The sequence below is a fragment of the Oryza brachyantha genome, chromosome 12 (genome assembly GCF_000231095.2).
Source record: "Oryza brachyantha chromosome 12, ObraRS2, whole genome shotgun sequence".
NCBI lineage: Eukaryota > Viridiplantae > Streptophyta > Magnoliopsida > Poales > Poaceae > Oryza > Oryza brachyantha.
Window position 1 is genome coordinate 15,641,607 of NC_023174.2, and position 18,131 is coordinate 15,659,737.

General features: G+C 39.2%; 4 protein-coding genes across 6 annotated transcripts; 1 reads left to right on the forward strand and 3 right to left on the reverse strand.

Annotated features, from left to right (window-relative positions):
* Positions 1 to 1,154: 1,154 nt before the first annotated feature.
* LOC107305472 lies at positions 1,155 to 2,788 on the reverse strand. Of its 2 annotated transcripts, none has more exons than XM_015843328.2 (4): positions 2,413 to 2,788; positions 2,083 to 2,209; positions 1,924 to 2,006; positions 1,155 to 1,778 (listed from the first exon to the last, which is right to left on the reverse strand). In XM_015843328.2, coding segments are annotated over exons 1-4 (405 nt in total). In that variant the 5' UTR covers positions 2,607 to 2,788; the 3' UTR covers positions 1,155 to 1,777. The 2 variants fall into 2 exon arrangements, with proteins under 2 accessions (XP_015698814.1, XP_015698813.1); XM_015843327.2 differs by having other exon boundaries at positions 1,155 to 1,791.
* LOC102720384 (beta-1,4-mannosyl-glycoprotein 4-beta-N-acetylglucosaminyltransferase) lies at positions 2,484 to 4,836 on the forward strand. The gene is made up of 2 exons (XM_006664122.2): positions 2,484 to 2,567; positions 3,386 to 4,836. Exon 2 carries the CDS (start codon positions 3,501 to 3,503, stop codon positions 4,593 to 4,595), a length of 1,095 nt encoding a protein of 364 aa, XP_006664185.1. The 5' UTR covers positions 2,484 to 2,567; positions 3,386 to 3,500; the 3' UTR covers positions 4,596 to 4,836.
* Positions 4,837 to 6,879: 2,043 nt separating this feature from the next.
* On the reverse strand, positions 6,880 to 11,603 carry LOC102720660 (GDP-L-galactose phosphorylase 2-like). The gene is made up of 8 exons (XM_006664123.3): positions 11,505 to 11,603; positions 10,208 to 10,651; positions 9,236 to 9,351; positions 9,098 to 9,157; positions 8,533 to 8,757; positions 8,235 to 8,417; positions 7,259 to 7,510; positions 6,880 to 7,164 (listed from the first exon to the last, which is right to left on the reverse strand). The coding sequence occupies exons 2-8, from the start codon at positions 10,278 to 10,280 to the stop codon at positions 6,967 to 6,969; spliced, it is 1,107 nt and encodes a 368-aa protein (XP_006664186.1). The 5' UTR covers positions 10,281 to 10,651; positions 11,505 to 11,603; the 3' UTR covers positions 6,880 to 6,966.
* Positions 11,604 to 12,577: 974 nt separating this feature from the next.
* LOC102720934 (WPP domain-associated protein-like) lies at positions 12,578 to 16,555 on the reverse strand. 2 transcript variants are annotated; one of them, XM_006664125.3, is made up of 6 exons: positions 16,049 to 16,555; positions 15,126 to 15,438; positions 13,997 to 15,044; positions 13,637 to 13,763; positions 13,258 to 13,359; positions 12,578 to 13,136 (listed from the first exon to the last, which is right to left on the reverse strand). In XM_006664125.3, the coding sequence occupies exons 1-6, from the start codon at positions 16,064 to 16,066 to the stop codon at positions 13,083 to 13,085; spliced, it is 1,662 nt and encodes a 553-aa protein (XP_006664188.1). In that variant the 5' UTR covers positions 16,067 to 16,555; the 3' UTR covers positions 12,578 to 13,082. The 2 variants fall into 2 exon arrangements, with proteins under 2 accessions (XP_006664188.1, XP_006664187.1); XM_006664124.3 differs by having other exon boundaries at positions 13,997 to 15,438.
* Between the last annotated feature and the right edge of the window lie 1,576 nt (positions 16,556 to 18,131).

Below are 18,131 nucleotides of genomic sequence, written 5' to 3' on the forward strand. Positions count from 1 at the left end.
TCTGGGCCTACTAAAATTGCTCTTGGTGTGTCTGGCCCAATGTTCTCGATCGAACTGGAGAGATGTAACAAAATGGGCTGGAGAATCCAAAATTTCTTGAACGGCCCAGTTGATCATATGGACATTGAAGGTCCATAAACTTACCGATGATGCTGTACTTGTACGCTGAATGTACAGTACCTTGTTTGCTTTTAATCTCATCTATATAGATCCCATTTCTTGTTTGTAAGTACAAGTAACTTGCTCGTGCAATGACACGGCTCATCGAGTGGTGTATGGATACATTCTTTTACTAGATTTTTCTTAACATTTTTTTCGACTTCTGCACGCATACGCGTCCTAAATCACTAAACTGTAATTTTTTAAAAAGATTTTATATAAAAGTTCACCATCTTATATTTCTAAAGTAGATTTTCAATTTTTTATTAATAAATTTCATCATTTATATAATTAAATAGCTATCGTAAAATCAGATAATCTTTCGTCTTTCGACGACAAAAACACTGCACTGGTAAAGATTATAATGTTTTCTTTCTTCTAAAAATAATATTTTTCTTTTGGCCAACCACCTTTTTATAGTTTTTTAAGACGATGGTTACACTTAGAAAGAAATGGACAAATGACCGCGCATGGTGGTTATCGTTTTGCTTATTTTGGGAGAGAAACGGCTTATTAGTAATTGAAAATAATATATGGACAAACTTTATATAAGTTCTTAGAGACCTAAAAACAAATGTTGAAAAATAAAATACAATACAAAAATTTCAAATCAACTTTAAATTTAAGTTATTAATTTTAGCTTATAAGCATTAACATAAAAAAAATGATGGACATGGTGTAATTTATGTGCTACTCCTTATGTTCTATATTATTATAAGATTTTTTAGGTTGCCTAGATTCATCTATTTATTAATATATATGTTTTACATATGTAACTAGATTTATTAATACACATATAAGTCTAGACAAGACCAGAAAATCTTATGACATCAAATGGAGTGAATACCTTATATTACTCTTTTTTTCCATGTTACACGACTTTATATAGTTTTATCTAAATTTATGAACCAATATATATGTTTTATATATGAGTACAAATTCATTGATATGAATCTATAAAGAGTCAGAAAGTCTTATAATGTATAACAGGGTATACTACTTATCTAGTTTATTTTATTTTTGTTTAGTTTGCATAAATTTCCTCCTATTTCTTTCTCCTTTTCAAGAGCAAGTACAGCAGCCTTTCCATTGTGAAATTTGGTACACTTAAGAAAAAAAACTCTAACAAACTTGCCAAACAGGTTTACTTGTCATCTAACTTCTCAAGCTACTTCTCTCACTTGCTAGAGTGATCAACAAGCTGAAGCGAGCCATATAGTTTTGCCAAACATGACTTCTATCAAATCTCTCTCTTCAACCACCCTCCACAGCCTCTACATTTGTTGCCTAATGCCGCTATACAATGATCATTCAGTGTGCTCGCTCGAAACTATTGCACCATGTGGTCGTTGCTCGTTTGAGGCACCACAACGTGGCTCAAGTATGGAGAAGAGGACATCGACATTATTGCCACCTCTCCGCTCACCCAACTTCTTCTCGACCTAGTGATAGTCAATGCCAACTATCCAACCTTTGTCGTCATTGTTGTCCAATCTCATCGTAGTCATTCTCCAACCTTCATCACCACCATTCACTAACCTATACCACAATCGCTCTCCAATATCCCCCCAAACCTCGTGTGTCACCATCAGCGACTTTTTTACCCGACAATCTCTTTTCTATGGTCCGCGGCTAGCCGTGGAAAGAGAGGGAGACATGAGAGAAAAAAGAAAAGATGGAGTGAGATACAGTAAAATAAATTTAGTGTAATACCTGAAGACTCTGTTGAAGCAAACTAAAAGTTATTGAGAGAAATCTTTTTACCAAAAGGCCAAATGGAGAGTCTGGTTATAGAGATCGTCAGTCAGGTTGGCATCCGAAGAAGCTCTCTCCGAGGGACTAGTCAGCTACACAGATGGTCCACGCAGAGAATCAGAACCAGCAGTGTGCCGCCCAAAGCTGAGCAATCGACGCATATCCCACCACGATCCCCCACAAGGCGAAAATCTTGCTGCTCATGCTGCTCACGGTCATGGTGGTGCGAGTGTGATTACCGCATCCACCATTCTTTTTCTTTTTCATTTCTTTTTCCTTCACCCTCCGCTGCTTCCTGTACGGAAAGCAGGTGATATTTGACGCAAAGAAGAGAGAAGCGGTGGTGGCGGTGGTGGTGGAGATTTGTTAACGCCTAATTTTAGCAGCAGCAGCAGGTTCCCATGGCGGAGGAGGGCGACAGGAGGTCAGGAATAGGCGGAGGATAGAGAGAGAGTGTCCGAGAAGTAGGGAGAGACGCATCGTGGAGGGAGAGGTTACATGAACCCAGGCAGGTGGCGGAGCAGCGGGCGATGTAGAAGCGACGGCGACGGCGGCGACGGCGGCGGCGGCGACGGCGTGTGCTTCCTCTTCTCCTTCTTCCTATCCCCGGCGTCTTCTTGCGGCTGATCTTCTCCATCGCCGTCTTCACTGAGGTGATTTTTTTTTCTGTTCCTTGTTACGTTCTTGGCCATGTATGCAAAAATGTTGGATCTTTAGGTGGGACAGGAAGAGAGAGGAGCTCTTTTTTGGGGAGACTATTTTGGTGCTTGTGTTATTGTGTTAGGTTTGATGCCATTCTGTGTAGGAAAGTGGGGCAGGATCGGCAAGTTGTAATCTTTGGGCATCTTCTGAAGCTTGGCCCGCTGTTCTGTTGATGAAGACAAGAATATCAAGTGTAATCTGGGGGAGATTAGGTGCTTTTACTATTAGATTTTGAGGGGCAAGAGGCGCTTTTTTTTTTCAGTTTGTTTGTGTTGCTGAAATGGAATTCACCAAATTGGGGATAGCGACCAGGGCATCATGTGATTTGTTATGGCGTTTTTCCAATGTTGCGATCCAATGTACTAGGCCCGAATGGTTATTCGTGTGGTCTACAGAGGTCTGAAACTAGTGAAGCTGTTTAATCATTTTTTGTCCTCCAGAACAGAAAATGTTTCATGCTGGGAATTATCAGAGACAAAGGTGTTGATAGAAGTCGCTTCCTTTAGTAGCGCAGGCTGTAGTTTTAGATCCTTTCTTATTGAAATTGTTCTGTAATAGTTCATTTGTCTTACTACATATCTAACAATTACTATTGCATTACAAATTTAGAAGATAAAGGGTGTAGCTGCAATTCATCTCTTTGTTCTTAAGACTTGATCGTCTTACTAATATGTTAAAACTTCTCTAATTGATACTTGCATCACATTTCTTGTTGTGTCACTTCATTCTTTTTGCTTGCTTATTTTCTGCTCTCTCTTGCATAATGCAGGTTACTTGCGCTTCCTGAGGTTTGCTACACTTCCCTGGAATAGAGAGAACCTGGAGCACTCTCCTATGCTTCTCACAGTCATTATTTACTGTCTTTGTCATAGACAGATCTTCTCATGGCTAGAAGCTCTCCTTATCCACCTCTAAGTAGACGGAAAATTGCGTCTCTCAAGTTGTTGATACCATGTGTTCTAGTTCTTTCAGTGGCTGTTATTGTTGTCACCCAGTATTTCCAAAATATCTCCTACCTTCTGCGGCCACTGTGGGACACACCACCAAAGCCATTCATCCGCATCCCGCACTATTATGCCCCCAACATCTCCATGCCCCAGCTCTGTCAGCTCCATGGTTGGGGTATCCTCCCCACCCCTCGCCGTGTCTTTGATGCTGTCCTCTTCAGTAATGAACTTGATATCCTAGAGATTCGCTACGGTGAGCTCCTTCCACATGTTGATAGGTTTGTCATCCTTGAGGCCAATGCCACCTTCACTGGCATCCCAAAGTCGCTTTCTTTCTTGGAAAATATCAATCGCTTTGCATTTGCTGGCTCCAAGATTGTGTATGATATGCTTCCGGTGATAGAACTGGATCCTGGTTCTCGTCGTCTGCCCTTCCATGTCGAGGCTGGTCACCGTCGTGCACTTAATATGCTTCTGCGAAGATCAGGCATTGCTGTGGGGGATGTCTTGATCATGGCTGATGCTGATGAGATCCCTAGCCCTGAGACGGTGCAACTGCTCAAGTGGTGTGATGGAATACCACAAGTCATGCATCTTGAGCTGAAGAATTATATGTACTCCTTTGAATTTCCTGTCGACTACAACAGCTGGAGGGCGACAGCACATGTGTTCACTGAGCATACATTGTATCGCCACTCCCGTCAGAGCAACCTTATGCTGGCTGATGCAGGCTGGCATTGCAGCTTCTGCTTCAAGGACATCAGGGAGTTCGCTTTCAAGATGAAGGCATATAGTCACGCAGACCGGGTGAAACAGGACAGCTTCCTAAATCCAGACAGAATCCAGAGGGTCATATGCAATGGGGAGGACCTGTTTGACATGCTACCTGAAGAGTACACATTTAGGGATCTCTTCAAGAAGATGGGGCCCATACCAAAGTCAGCATCTGCTGTTCATCTGCCTTCCTACTTGATTAAGAATGCAGACAAGTTCAGATTCTTGCTTCCTGGTGGATGCTTGAGATCAGGCTAGATCAGAGATGTTCTTTAGCTTTTTTTTAGCCAACAGTACAACTTTTAGATGCGATACTGTTGCTTCTGCTGAAATAGAGGTCTTTTGTTAATGACACAGCAATACTTTTAGATAGCTTGGTAGGGTTTTGATGCTGTAGGCAGTAAGTGAACTTTTACCTTGTATTTGTAGTGATGAGAAACTCAACACCAGAATTTACAGGAAAAAATATTAAAGGTAGAATGGCTGAATGGCAACAAAATTGCTGCCTTTTTGGTTCATCCTGGTTACTTTCGCAAACGGTTGGAGATTGTTAGTTGGTTAGAGAAATTGAAAATGGCCTCGATGAACTGTGCAATCTGATGCATGAAGTTTCTGGTAGTCATTCAATTGCACAATAACATAGCATTGCATCACCCAGCTTGAATTGCATCATCCTATATTTGTCATATCCTGCATTTTTTTTCTGAGATCTCATCCTCGGTGGCCATAAGAAGAGAAGATGCTCTCAAATTGGGTTCTGCATTGTATCCTCTGCACCACTTGCTTCTTCCTTCGATTTTATTCAGGAGAAAATGAGGGCCCTCGAGGTGTCAAGCTTATGCTTCCTGCTGATCATGCCACTCCTAACTTCAGGTAATCGTAATCCATCCACTTCCTGCTAACCATGCCACTTCTGCATAATGTTCATCTAAAAAATCTTCTACACCTTCAAAGATACCATTGATTCAGATATTCAGTGAAGAACTAGTGTAAGGTTCTGTAGCTGTTTTCATTGCAGAAATCTTGCCAACACACCCTGATACTAATTATTCTTTATGGGATTCAGTGACTCACAACACTGAAACTGATTCATTTTGGAACTGAAAAAAATAAAAAGAAGAAAACTTTTGCTTGTGCAGCTGTGGCTGAAGGGACTAGGACTGAAACCTGCGGTTACACCTTCTTGAGCAAGACGTACACGACCCGGTTCTGCAGGAAAGGGCCATGCAGGGAGCACTGCGACGACGAGGGCGGCGCCGGAGGGACCTGCACCTTCATCCTCCCCTTCGTGCGGTGCATCTGCGATGAACCATGCAGCTGAAAATTGAAATCATCCTTCCTGTTCTTGCTGCTGCTACATGATGTTTCAGTTGGTTGTAATAAAAAGATCAGGAAGAGGTGAATGCTAATGCGTGCAATGCAATGGCAGGTGTTGAATTTGCGATAGATTCTTGTGACTTGGGGGGGGGGGGGGGGGGGACCAAAATTTCATAAGGCAACAAACCCAGCGTATTATTATCTACAACCTTGCTAGATTTTGGTGATTCCAAAAATTTTCACCAGTGTTCCGAGGTGGTCACCGTCTCGCTTTCTCAGAACAAAAAATTGACATATTTACAAATAAAAAATTATTTTTAATAAAATTTTTATGTGTTCTTGGCGATATAAAAGTAAAAGATGAAAAATAAACTATGATAAAAAACCCTAAAATTAACTCTAAAATTAATATTAAAATTTTAAATTTTATCTTATAAATATAAGGAAGAAAATTAGAAGGACATAAAAGTCAGCTGTAGGCACCGCCTAGGCTCCCTGAGGTGCCAAGCACCGGATAGACGAGTCAATTCTAGCCTCTTGGTGGCAGGTGTGCCAGCTAGAGCAAGGTAAATAAAAGAGTTAATAACTAGTTTTAAAATCTTTTCATATCACTTAGAACTAATATAGAGTAACTTATATAATCATTACATTAAAAATATGTTATATCATATTCACCTAGTGTACATATGTAGTGTCTTATAGCTTGTATTACAGTTCAATATAAATTTGTAACCCGTTAGAGACGGAATATCAAATATTAGACAAGTACAATCGGATAAGTTAGAGGCGGAGGTAGCAATTGGTATGACCTCAACGCTAGGGCTCATTAGGCCATAGGCACTAGGTGTCACCCAGTTATCCGAGTAGCACATATTGCCTTTTTGAACTAATGCTTTCCCCATTTATTTTTAGAGAAGTGTATTTTTACCCAAAATTTAGTTAAGCCTCAGATCAAAATACGAAACAGCCTTACCTCACCTTATGTGGCATTAACAAATTTTAACAAGTTTTTTTTCTTTCAACAAAGGGGAGGCACCCTTAATAAAAAAAACTCCCACACAGGGACTTTACACTACAATTCAAGTTGGCTAAGGTATATTGCAAAAGATCCCCACTTGATCCAGGCCGTATGCACATGATCCAAAGCCAATACATAATTTCACAATTTGATTCACCATTAGGAACAGCAAACTCCATTGATCAATCACAAATGTTCAGACACAGGTTTAATTACCATCAGTGCATAAACCGCTAGACATAACGAACGGACCCTCGTACAGTGTTTTATTATTGCAGTTTGATAGCACAAGCTTTACATGATAAGATCATCAGCAACAGCGCTACAAAGATTCTTCAAGTCCTCAAAGGCGCCATCTTGGAGAGTGGCTGATGCCATTCTACTTGAAATTTCAGTCTCTGAAGCTCTGTCGAAATCATACTTGGTACGATAAATGAAGTAGCCACCACACTCCCAAGCAGAAAGGTAACAGCCAGTAGCCAGATTCTTCACCTAGAACCAAAAAGAGACTAACATTCATCCCAGGGCCAAACATTTTGCTGAAACATAAAGAACAGTTTATATTGATCAAACTGACAAGTTTCACCTGTGGAAACAAGAAAACCTTTGTGCCATTGTTGGAGATCAGCAGGCTGAACGCAGTATTGTTGTCATGCAAAGTTAAAGATACTTCACTGACAAAATTGGCAAGCGTGTCTACGTCATTGCCAGTGAACACAAGCGACTTCATAGGATAATCAACTATTTCATAGAGACAAACTCCTGTTGTGGCTTTGCTATCATATATTGCAACGGATGGTGCAGACTCCACTGGCAAAAGGTTTGCAAAGTAACAAGCCTGTGATTTTTATATTTTGGACAAAAAAAATACATTAATTTCTCCTTCACAGCACGTGCGAATAGATAATTATATTATCTCTACTACATAACATACAGGGTGTATCTTTTGCAAGTAGAGAATTACATATCAATTGTAACAGAACATTGAAGCCATTGAATTAATGTATTCTAAATTTCTAATATACCATACTGAGTATCTCCACTCATGGCATATTAAAGTTACAAAATGGAAACAATACTCCCTCCGGTTAAAAATATTTGTCGATTACGACAAGATTTGATCGAACTTCTAAAATTCCGACCATCGATAATTTCTTAAATGCTTAGTTTAAGTACAAGACAAATGATATATATAAATTCTCTTTGAAAAATTACTATCATAATATCATAAATTTATTATAACATAAAATTGTTTGTCATAATTTTAGATGTTTGACAAAATCTTGTCCTAAATGACAAATATTTTTGACCGGAGGGAGTATAAGACAAGGGTTAGATTTTGTTCTATGCTGAAAAGACTCAAGACACACATGCACTAAACAAAAAGGTACAAGATTGCAGTTCGATGCTTAATATGAGTATTCTATTATACCATCAAAAACAGAATGATTGCTTCCATCAAAACAGGGATGGATGCAGTATGCATAGTTAGAATCTGACAAGTGAATAATGTATAATTGGAGTAATTGAAAGCTTTAAGCACCAGAACTAGACAGCATTACCTGAAAAAATGTGCAATCTGGCATAGTGGATGTGCAATTGTCAAAGAAAACCCGGAATGCTGCACTATTTACTTCGGAGGCAATCCTTGCAACCAGACTAAACATCCTTTTGTCCCAAAAGAACGACAGCTGATTGATTGCACTTGGGACCAAGAAGATATGACCATATTCAACAGGATATGCCTTCAGCGAACAAAATACCATCAGCAACGAACAGAATAAGCAAATGCAGATGTCAACTAGCAACTATATAGGGGAAGGATGGTAGGGGTTATTCGAACCTCATCCCATAACTTACATTTGCAATCAGCAGTAGCCCATCCTTTGGTGGTTTTGTTGAAGGAACAACCTCAGGTATATCCTTGTCACCTTGAGAAATGCACAGAAGCAATTCATCATAACTATTCATACAGTTTGGCTTCAGGCATCCAGCAGGTCCAAGGAACGTGTCATGCTCCTTGAGGACACATGAATTCCACTTATCATTCAGCTGAACAACAAAACTCCATCCACCTTCAATGACCTGCAGAAACACTCAAACCCATTACTACAATCAGGTTCATGTCTCAGGGCATCACAATGACTAAAAGTTTTTATTTTTTGAAATGGAAATAGTATTAATTTCATAGCCAAGCAAAGCCTCTGACTGCCAATAATGAGTGGATAGTGGAAATGAAAGGTCGTTAAGTATATATTCAAAATAAAATTGTTAACTATACCTGTATTCAGAAAGCAAATTAAGCATGCCAATTTTACTTGTTTATGGATTGCATATCATAAACCACTATGAACAAAAAGAATTAATGATTTACTACTATCAAACTTTGGAAGAAATGGATGAATAGAAAAAAACCAGTAAGCACCTTAAGATTGCAAGCAGTGACGTCATATCCAAAATGGCCCTTCCAAGCAAAATCCTCCCACTGTTACAAAGGAAAATCATGTATTACAAATGGGGCAACGAGAACTCTGAAAATGGTGCAGACTCCTGGATAACAAACCTGAGAAAGAATGATTGTATCAAGCAAACTTGGACTGCCTTGATCACTATATGCAAAGCTTCTGAGGGTGCCATTTTCATGTTCTGAGCCGAGGCGGTAAAGATGTGTCTTCACACCTGAAAATTCAAAGGAGTTCATGACTTATGACTACGACAAAACTAAGGATAAAATATAACTGAACCTATGCCATTATTCTAAACTTATTCAACATGCTTCTGCAAACTTCTTTTGGTATTCCCATTCTAAACTAAACTTTGTAGAAGGAAGGCATTTGTCATGAATTGAAAGTTGAAACTGTACAACAGCTAGCTTATCTGACTCATGTCATGTAATACAGAACTTTAATGCAACTGCAATATTATTCAATTTATAGTCGCTAATCATATTCTGAATATTGCTGTGTTTTCAGTGCCACACCAGAGTAGCAGGAAGGTATAATTTTGGCAGGGAATAGATATAACTCAAGACTATAGTATTAAAGAATTGTAGTATTGTAAAGGGTCTTTCCCACCTCAAAAGCTAGCCATTGAGGTGAGAGGCTCCTCCACTTATATCCTAGGTCCTTTGCCCCTCCACAACCAATGTGGGACTATTCAACAATCTCCCCCTTCACATATTGGTGTCCCTCAGCCCTTCACCGCCTCTTCACCGTATCCGGGCTATCACCAGCCCACGGTCCATCAGGTATACAGGTCAGGTCTCGCATCCCCGCAGGCACCCTACGGTCCATCAGGCCTTCACATACTATGTCCATCGGACCAGAGATGTTAAACTAGCCAGGCTCTGATACCACTTGTAGGATCGTAAAGGGTCTTTCCCACCTCAAAAGCTAGCCATTGAGCTGAGGGGCTCCCCCACTTATATCCTAGGTCCTTTGCCCCTCCACAACCAATGTGGGACTATTCAACAAGAATAACATGGATCGTCCAAAATAAATTAGATAATGAGTCCTTTAAAGCAATTATTGCTCACCTTCAAATTGATTAAGAGGAGAGTTCTTGCTCGGCAATGAATATTGACCTTTGAACTCCGTGGTTGATACCATACTTACGAAGCTTAATGAATGTACTACTACTAACAGAATATCTACAATGCTAAACCCTAACTCAGACTTCAACAGAACCACCACCAGCAAGGTAGGTCAAATCAGAAGGATGCCCCCCTGCAGATGGGAGGGCACCACGGCCACCGTGGAAAGAAGGGGACGCAAGAAGAAACTTAGGAAAGCGATGGGCACATTGTGTTCCCCTTCTTAGTGTAACACGGGATCCTTTATTTGGAGCCGTGGTTGCTCTTTTCAAGCCAGCCCTGTCGGACCAGCTATCCACCTGAGAAAGACCAACTTGGTTATTATCTAGGAGCCTCCAGCAAGTTGTTCGATCATAAATGGAGCCTTGTGCAGCCTCGCAGGACAATCTGAACATGATAGAAGTCAGAATTAAATTGAGCACTTACGTAGTAATTATTCTGAGAATAAGTTTTGAGCATCCAAAAAATCGATCCATCAGTTGCTCTATGGTTGTATTCAAGAATTCATATAACAATATGTCTATATAATATGTCCAAACACCGTAGAGATACTGCACAGATCATTCTCACCATACCAGGCCACTTCTAAGCAAACAGGGGAATACATAAATCTGTCTGAAGTAAAGGTTGTGACATTTGAAAATCAGATTGCTTGTTAGATCGTGTTCACACATCTTGACCCAAAACATATTGGTGCAGATATCCTAATGCTGAAGAAGAAACATTGTTACTGTCTAAAAAGATAAAGAGATGCCCATGCGCACTCTCCGAAACAAGTTTAGAACGACAGCACGATTCAATTGGTAATTGAAGTAACGAAAATCTAACATAAAGGCAGGATTTTTCTCCCCCTCTTTTGCATGTATTGCCGCATCCACAACATCAGGTGCCTAAAAAACATAAGCCTTCGAACACATACTATGAAAGTTCTGTCCCAAGAATTTGGGACGAGACAACCGTAAGAGCTCCTAGATTGCTCCACACCACAGGCGCAAAAAAAGGCCAGGCCTTTCCCCAACCAACGTGCCCTCGAATTGGCGCCAATTTAGGAATAGAAACTAACACCCCAAATCGGACCCAGATTTCACACATCCATCACCAATCTCACCAACCACCACCCCCAATCCTAACACCACCAAACCACACCACAGAAGAAGAGGAGCGACACAATAATCGAGGGAAACAAAACATGCACATACAAAAAAACAAGAAATCGGATGTGCGCAAAGAGAAATCGTACCAGGAAGAAGAAGCGGCGGCAGAGTGGAGGCACGGTCGTCGTCTGACCAAGAATAAGAAAGAGGCAGGAAGAGGAGGAGATGGGGAAGGGGTTTGAGGAGGGAGGTGACAGGAGAGGAGACCGTGAAATATGCGGACGCCTGCTCCTTATCTACAGTGCTCCGACCGGTGATTGTTACTACCCCTGTCGCAAAAAAGGAGGAGCCTTTTCCTTTGTAAACTCTGTTTTTCTTTTCTTTTTCTCTAATCGGTCTCATTTTTTTTCTGCCTATTCCTGTAAGCTAAAATCTCAATTTTTAATTTTAAGTTTAAAATTAATTTTAATGTTTTCACATTGTAATTTATTTTCTATTTTTTGCTTTTAAATCGCTAAAAACACATATATAAAATTTTTATTCCTAAATTATTTTTTAATTATAAATATGCTGTTTGGTTTTTAATTTTAAAAAGACAAAATATGACCGTGTAAATGTTTGGTTATCAAAATATTATGATTATGACGGCGTGTACCATCAAAACAATAAATTGTCTGTTATAAAACTGAAAATAGGTTGAAATTAACATTTTATGAAATTTATACGTAAAAGGTTTTATAAAAATTGCACCGTTTAGAAACCCGAGAAGCATATCGTTCTTATGGAAACAACACATTTAGAAAGGTGATATGTTTTTGAGTTGGATGAACTCGGAACGAAATTTGACACTTCTAATAATCATGTGCAGATAACAAAAAAAAGATCGGTGCAGATCCCCTAGAGTTGACGCTAAACTCCACCAGGTAGATTTGCTCAAATCTCAGCCATCCTTCTGATCCTGTGGCTGAGATTAACCTCTCCTTGATATTACTCGCTTAACCAGTGTTATTTACATAGAAAACACTTACCTCTTTCATCATTGAAATAAGCAACACAAATTTTTTGTGCAAATCGGTGTGGTTTACCTTCATATTTGGAAAAAAAATTCTTTTGCTCCTTAAACCTTACATTTTATGTTTGTATGTGCAAAATTTCATTTGAGAACAGGAGACACATGAATCAAGCTGGACAACTAGGTGTAAACAACATTACAGGAAGTCAGAAACTGAAAGCTGATTTCATTAACAACCTGGCATTACAAGTTTACAACTCCTACTGTCTTCCTTTTGACAAAGAATCTTTACAAAACCTGTACTAGAGAGAAAATTGCAATTTTTACAAAAAAGGTCACTGGTAATACTATCTGTAACTATAACAAGCTGCACTTTGTTGCATGCAGACAAGTAATCAATCACTCACCGTGAAACCTGAAACTGCAACCAAAACAAACAGACCCTACAAACTTGTATTGACAACACCACTAACTGCACACTGATACAATCATACAAATGAATGGATCCCATTGGTCACACTACCAATTCAACAATGGTACCTAGCTAGTTTACTATGCTTAGCCTTGTATTGTATGTTAACATAATCATTCTTCCCTGTGAGACAATGCAAAAACTTGCTCACGGCAATCAATAACTGAAGTGTTGAAAATCTGTCATATAATTCTATCTTCTCATAAATACTGTGAAGGTTTTCCCTGGAGAGGCATTCTGCTATATTTTTTCTCCTTTCAATGCCTTCTGGACCAACTTCATAATCTCTGTAACCTGAAAGCATCATGAAAGGAAAAGACGTCTTTACATAATCTTAGCAACCAAGAAGCATATTCAGGACATCAACAAAAAGTGCTGAATTGTGGGCATGGGAATTATGGATTAACTGTCTTACCCCAGGGTAATGCTTCAAAACAGGAGAATAATGATCAAGTGCTATGTAGATCTTTCCAAGAATACTAAGAAGAGCATCAACTTCATCGCCAAGTATATCAACCTGAGTTACAGTGGGGGGAAAAAGAAACTTGAATGAATGAATGCTATCATCACATGAATAAAAGGTTATAACCAAGTGAAGAAGTTCCAGTGATATAGTACTAATATTATTGTACTTTAGTCGCTATAATATTCCATATTTCACATTTTATTTGGATAAAATTCAAGCATCATGTGACCACATTTTATTTCACAGAAACTCAACTATATTTCCAAAACAAATGTTGCTTAGCAGTTCAAAAGTGAAAAGAGAGGAAAGCATAAAGAGAAGGTTAAACCTCAGCTTCCGCTTTCTGGAGATTAGAACATTTAATCTCAAGTATTTGCTTATACCAGAATTCCTTTTTCTTTAATACGGCAACTTGCTGCACCAATGGGTTAAACTGGCAAATTATACTAGTCAATCTGCATGGGAATAAAAAACAAAGAACTCAATAAGTGGCATGTTGTACTAGTCAACCTGCATGGGAATAATGTATCCGAAATATGAAGTGGACAGTTGTAACCTAGCTAGCCTTCTCTAACATGTGATGAGTAGAGGTAGTCACAACGTCAGACAAGTGACCTAACTTATTTAGTGTGGCTCTAAACAAAACAACCACTGCAAAGCAGGTAAGGATATTGATTAATTTACACACCTATTTTCATTTCTCTTCATGCTTTGTGCCAATCTAATTTCAAAATCACTGTATGCTTTAGATAACTTCTCCATACTAACAAGGGCATATTCTAGGTGATCTGCTTGACCCTTGTGATTGTTAATGCTTGGAACTGATGCTTTCTTCATTTCCCGGATGGTGGCATCAAGTGAGGCATTCTGTTCTTTCGCTTCCTCCAAAGCAATAGACATGGAAGTTAAGTTGTCAGTCAGCCCATGTATCTCATGCTTGCATACATTGATTTGCTGTAAAGCCTCGTACAAGCAACTCTTCATCGAATTCGACTCACTCTTGGACTCTAAGATCAACAATTCCTGCTCACACACCTTCTCCCTGAAAATGGTAAGCTCATCATTAACCAAGTTGACTTGCTCATGGTGCTGCATTAATGTTGATCCTGCAATTGCTACAAGTTGATTGTTTTCATACTTGAGCTTCTGTCTGTCGTCATACACAATACTCAACTGCTCTTCTTTTTCTGTAAGCAACTTTCTGAGGAAGGTCTCTTCCTGATTGCTTTCATCAATCTGATTCTCATAATTACCAAAAACTTCTCTTAGTATTGACAGCTCCAGTAAATCTTGAAGGTGTCTCTCAATCTTCAAATCTTCAAGTTCATGTCTAAGCTTATCAACTTGTTTCACAAGTTTTAACTCGGACAATGAATGCTGTGCAATTTTACTCTCTGCATCTAACACTTGTAAAGACAGATGTTTAGCCACCATTCTTTTGTCAGCTAGCAAACCTTGAAGATGTTCGTTTTTATGAAGTAAAGATCCAATTCTGTCCTTAAATCTGCAAACTCCATCATTATCATAATTATCACAACAAGGATTATCTTCTCTTGAGGTGATTTCATCCAGTTTTGAAATACTTTGAAGCAACTTCGATTTAATGACTTCAAGTTCTCTCTCCATCCTAAAAGGCAACAAGGATCTATCTTTTGCAAATTCCCTTTTAAGCCTAAACAACTCTTCTGTTTTCTCATGCAATTCAGACTCATGCTGTCTTCGCAATTTCAACCATTCTGTTTTTAGAAAACTTGTAACTTCTTCATTTGGCATGTGCTTTAAGAGTGAGAAGTCAGGGATATCAAGCATGAGCTCACCTGAATCTGTAGTTTTCTCTGTAATTTGCGACTCATTATCATCCTTCATCTTCAGAAAGTTCAACTCTTCAATTCTTTCGAGGCTACCATGGGAAGAAAGCACACCAGATTCTGAAGCTGATACAACACTGAAAATAGCACCGAGCTCATCTCGCAGTGCAGCAATACTAGATATCTTCTCCTTCCAGTTTTTGTTCATGGCACTAATGCGGTTCTGATTCTCCCATAACTTCGTCTCAAACTCTTGACGCAAACTAGTAATGTAGTTCTGGATCATGATGTTAGAGACCTCCTTCTGCAGCTCATACTCCAACTGGTGAAAGATGGCAAAACCATGCAAGTTAGTCTAACTAGTATGTGATTATTTTCCACAAATGCAAATTCGAAGAGATTGAGTGAAGACAAAAATGTTGCCATCCAGCACTCTAAATTCAAGAAGAAAATGAGCATAACAGTCAGAGCTATCTTAGCACGTGTCCGTGAAGATAAAGTAATGCAGGAAAATTACAAATTTGAGTTCCAAACTGCATAGCCAGAGGCAAATAGTAATAGTAAGAATTATCCCCCAAAAAAAAACACTAGGAGAAATTAGACGATGCCAACTGATGTTAACCAAAGATTAAGTCGTTTTTTTTTTCTTTTCTTCAAGTAATTTGCACGCTAAAAGTCTACTAGTATGTCTCGAATCTACCAGCACAACTAATTTCCCAAACACATCTACTGCATATCTGCAACACAACCGCCGCCTGGTAGAACGACAAACCAAGAACTAAAGAACTGGAACAGAATTTAAACCCAATTCCGTTATATCAAACCCATTAAACGAAACAAAAAACTCGAAATTAAACCAAACCACTGACCGAAGAACCAACAAACAAAACCAAATGCACGCTATTCAAAGCGAATTCACGAGGAGCACTCACGGATTCCGCCGCCTCCATGGCCGCCAGGGTCAGGGAGGCAGGCTCGCTCGCTCGCAACCACCACCAAACACCAAAAGGCTCTCTCTCTCTCTCTCTCTCTCTCTCTCTATCCTTTCTTTCCCCTCCCTCCCTTCCACCGCGCGCGGGAAACCAAAACGAGGGGAGATTGAAATGGGGAGGAGGAGGAAGCGGAAAAGGTGCAGCCTTTTGCACTAAAGGCGCCTCCTTTTTCTTCTCACCCTCCACTTCTACCTCTCTCTCTCTCTCTCTCACACACACACACGCTCGCTTAATTTCTTCGGGGTTAATTAGCACAAAACCAGAGAGAGACTGCAGGGAGGAGGAGGTTGCGGCGGCATCCTGTGCGTGTGGAGACTGGAGAAGTGGAGAGATTGAAGAAGCGGTTGGGAATGGAAGTCACCAAGAACTGTAGAGAGAGAGGATTAATGGAGGTGGTTGCTTGCTGCAGATGGAGGGAGGGAGGGAGGGAGGAAGGAGACGAGAGGAGAGGCAAGGAGCGTGTTTACGGGGGCGGACAGCGTAATTAGCGAGTGGGATTAGTTGGGTGCTTTGTCTGTCGGGGATGTCACGGGGCCACCCGCTCTCCAGTGCTTTGAGATTCGTGCTCCTCCTATTTGTATGACTCCTCTTTTTTGTGTTTGGTTTTTTTTTCTTCCTTTTGACACTCATCGATTTGTAGGATTCTTTTTAGAGAGATATATGTGGATATGAAATTCCTTTATAGTATCGGAAAACAAGAATATCGTTTTCTTTTTTATGAGCTGTAAAGAGAAAATTACAAAAATTTACGTCCAGTCACTCACACTCAAATATCTTAGAAAAACTCATTATATATTCAAAATTTCTCCAAATCAAACAACCCGTATAGTTGATTTTGATGTTTTCTTTCCATTATATCTATTTTTTAGTATGGCCTTTTAAAGCGCTAAAATATAAAAAGAAAAGTTTTATATATGGCTTGCTTTTGTTTGCTCCGTTAGTCATAGCGCATTGAGTCCTTTCAATTTCAGTTAGTAGCTTATGTTCAGAGAGAAGACATCAAATCAAGTACTCCTTTCATTCAAGAATATACAGATTTTTAGAGCTGATCACGTTGAGTCCATTTCAATTTTGGGGTGATTGGAAAAAGGTCAAACGACATATTTACAAACGATAACTAATTTTTAAATAAAATTTTATATATGTATTTTTAGCGATATAAAAGTTAGTGTTGAGAAATAAATTTCAATAAAAAAATCTTTAAATCAACTTAAATTTAAGATTACAAATTTAAAATTTAGCTTATAGAAGCGAAAAGACAGGCGTAATTATCACAGCGCATCGAGTCCATTTGGATTTTTTATTAGTCAAATGCTTTGACTAAAGTAGAGCTTAAAATTGTCCGTGGCTACTCTACGATGGTCTAAAGCTTCCTTGTGAATGGTTTAGTGCTGGGCTTAATAAACTATTAAAGTAGCTCAAGAACCACTACAGTGCTTAACCATATTTTTTATTCAAGCACTGATGCTGCTAAGCTCGATACAGATGTTCATGTTTGTCTCTTCTAATCCCCACAGACAATCAAAAAGATAAAAATAGAAAAAGGATCATCGCTAGCATTAGCATATCCTCTGCAAATGATATGTTTGGCCCCATTTTTTTTTTCCATTCCATGTCCTTTTCTTGGTGTTGCATGGATAGATCTGTATTGAATTTTGGTCAGTCGTTTCCTATCCAGTTATTTAGTAGTGAGCCGTGTTCTGACCTTTTCCTTTCCTTCTCCGTGTCGCCATTATTAATCCTTTCTTTTTCATCTTCAATTTCTGATGTAATCGCCGTATGTCGTACGATTTTGTGTACACTCATAAATGTGACTTTTAGTACTTCACCATACAAGAACAGGTACTGTCTTTTTTCATTTAACCTGTTTTTTCCTTCTCTTCTGAAATGAAAGCACTGGTTTTGGCCAGTGACAAGAACTGGTTAGTGTTCATGAAAAATGTGTCATTGTTGGAGTGTTGTTTATTTAAATTTGTATTTAGCAAAGTTTGCTCATGGAAACTCTGAACCATCATCGATTTAA